The 3,015-nt window shown below is 37.1% G+C and overlaps 1 protein-coding gene across 1 annotated transcript; it reads right to left on the bottom strand.

The window, feature by feature from the left end:
• Positions 274-2,142, bottom strand: LOC109820517 (beta-galactosidase 4-like). Its single transcript, XM_020386672.1, has 6 exons — positions 1,893-2,142; positions 1,703-1,798; positions 1,503-1,615; positions 1,349-1,415; positions 731-823; positions 274-482 (listed from the first exon to the last, which is right to left on the bottom strand). Exons 1-6 carry the CDS (start codon positions 2,103-2,105, stop codon positions 309-311), a joined length of 756 nt encoding a protein of 251 aa, XP_020242261.1. The 5' UTR covers positions 2,106-2,142; the 3' UTR covers positions 274-308.

A 3,015-nucleotide genomic window follows, 5' to 3' on the forward strand; every position in this document is an offset into this window, starting at 1 on the left:
AGGAGCATGTTAAAATATAAAATTGTAACTCTTCACTTCTCAGTCCGCACCATAACTTTAGAGTTTTGGTAAAGTGAGAGACATATTTAAAATAACATCAGAGCGACCCTGTTCAAATCCCAACATACACGCATTTGAAGCGCGTTCTAAGAGAAAATCACCGCACACAAACAGCTCATGTTTCGGTCCAAGAAAAGGGCGATAAACTAGCATAGGCATATTATAATATAAAATCATAATTCTCAACCCTCATGTCTAAGGGACTTTAACAACATGGTTCACGAGATTGCAATAGAAACAAACTGAATTCATGAAGAGTGGAAAGGGAATAAACATACAATTGGATCAGGGGCATCAACTTGCTTGCACATAATCCACGGAACTCGAACATCAAGAGCAAGCGCCAATTTTGCTGCCCATGATGCATACACCTTGTCACCGGGGCCGCCATAGTGCTCCACAGGTCCATACTCATTCTCAATCTGATAAATTTTAGTCATAACAAGCAATGCATAAAGCAATCATAAAGTTTAGCCACAAAAAGAAATACGTAAGTTTTCTAGTCCTCCCTCGTATCTCCTCCTACTATACAGTCTATACTTCCTCCTCTTCTTCCTGATGTATATTCTATCTATTTTCTCTAATTAACAAAACTTCTTAAATCATGGGGTTTTCTGTACAAAAAGTGTGTGACACAATAAAAGCCCAAATGGAGAAAGATTGGGGATACCTGCGAAAGGATAATGGGACCACCTTGCCAAGCATATAACCCTTCTGTCTTCATCATGGAAACTATCTTCTTTATGAATTTCTCCATTTCAGCCTAGCACCCATAATCAAAATCAACTTTCAGAAGAAAAAAAATAATTAATTAATTAATTCAATAAAGTGTCTGGTCAATTCCAACCTTGAAAGGCTCATTATCAGTTCTGAAACTGATACCCGGTACATACTGTTAGGAATTTAACGCCTAATCCCCTAATTGCAACGGAAACGCAGTATAGAAAAGTACACCAAGATTTAACGAGGTTCGGCAACTGCCTACGTCCTCGGGAGCCACACAGATAATTTCTTATTAATTAAACAAGAAATTACAATTTAGGAGCGTATCTCAAAACTGAGATTTCTCTGATAAACACTGTAGCTACAGTGTTAATAATCAAAGGGTATGAACCCTTTCAATTCTCAACTTAAGAATAAATGATACCCCACAATATAAAACCCCAATGGAAACTATCTTCTTTATGAATTTCTCCATTTCAGCCTAGCACCCATAATCAAAATCAACTTTCAGAAGAAAAATAATAATTAATTAATTAATTCAATAAAGTGTCTGGTCAATTCCAACCTTGAAAGGCTCATTATCAGTTCTGAAACTGATACCCGGTACATACTTCAGCCAAACAGGAAACCCCCTAAACACAGAAAAAACCATGTAAGTTAATCCCAATTCCTCACGAAAAAAACATTGCAATTTAAGCAAAATCTATTCAGAAAAATACCCAAAATTCCATTCAGCGCAAATGTAAGGGCCTAATCTAAGATGAACATAGAGCCCAGCCTCCTCCACGAGCTTAACAAACCGAACAAGATCATATCTTTCCTCAAAGTAATACTACATATATGTATACCAAACAAAACTCAGTGTAAAATGATCGAAACTTTAATTACCAAGAAAACCCACATGAAATTTAGAAATCACCTGGCCAGGGGAAGGCTCGTGCCCATTCCAGAACACATAGGTCTCTATAACATCCAAGCCCCCATCTTTAGCCTTTCGAATGAGATCAGGCCACATCTGCACGCAAGCCGGATGAAATAAACTGAAAATTAACATTAAAACTTGGTGGTAAATTCGGGAAAAATGAGAGAAACCCAGAAGCAGAATTGACCTCAGGAGTGCTCCTGGGGTAGTGAATGGAGCCAGAGATGAGGATTTTTCGCTGCCCATTGATTGTGATTGCTCTGTGATCATAAGAAACAGAGGTGGGCCTGTTGGGTTGAGGGAGGGGGTACCAGAGAGTTGAGAGGATTACTAGACAAGCAAGGAGGAGGACTGTGGGTGTTGAGCGATGAGGGGGAGTGGGTTCTGCCTTCGACGACATTGGTGGAGGTTAGAGAGAGAGAGAGAGAGTGTGTGGGGGGGATTCTGAGGAACTTAAAATATGAAAGCAGAGCGAGAGAGAGAGAGAGTGCGTGTGTGAGGAGCTGGAGGTCAGAATTGTAAGTGTACCTAAAAAAGGTGGAACCCAAATGGTGACCCAACCGACATTGGCGTCCACAGTAGATGTACGTGAAGAAAAAAATCTTGGTTGTTTTTGGTAATTAGGGGGAAGCATTAATTGGTAATGAGAGAGAGGGTGAGCATTAATTAAGTAATGTGGACTCTTTTTTGTAAAAAGAAACTAGAAGAAGGGATTTTTTTTTTTTAAATTAGATGCATTTTTGTCAGTTTTGTTAGTTTTGTGGTTTCAGAGAGGAAAAGTTTAGGAGAGTTTTGTGGAAAATGCTCTCAAAGAGTTTTTTTTTTTAATCACAAAATTTTTCCACCATTATTATGAAGTTATTACCTCCTATTAAAGGTGTGTATAATTTTCGGATGCAATGTATAAACTGGTATTCAATGAGAACTTGAGAAGTAAAAAAAAAACTCTTTTTTCCCCATAAATCACCATTTGTCAGAAGAACATGATTCATTGGATAGTCTTCCACACATTTAATTATTATTTTAAATATATTTTTAATCTGTCTCATTTATGCTTGAACCAAAGGTTGAAGATCTCATTGATGGAAAAATACCAGCTTGCACCGAGGTTCATGGTATTAAATTATATCATACTCCCCTTAAAAGGATGAGTTCAAGAAAATCTTTCGGTAGAAAAAAATACTATTGGAATTCAAATACTAATCCATTAAGTAAAAGTAAGTTGATAAATTGATGCATTCCTATTGGATATGCATAGTATGTAGATAAGGATATAGATTAAATTGAAATGTAAACCTGAATGAAATTAT

The sequence above is a fragment of the Asparagus officinalis genome, chromosome 8 (assembly GCF_001876935.1).
Source record: "Asparagus officinalis chromosome 8, Aspof.V1, whole genome shotgun sequence".
Lineage (NCBI taxonomy): Eukaryota > Viridiplantae > Streptophyta > Magnoliopsida > Asparagales > Asparagaceae > Asparagus > Asparagus officinalis.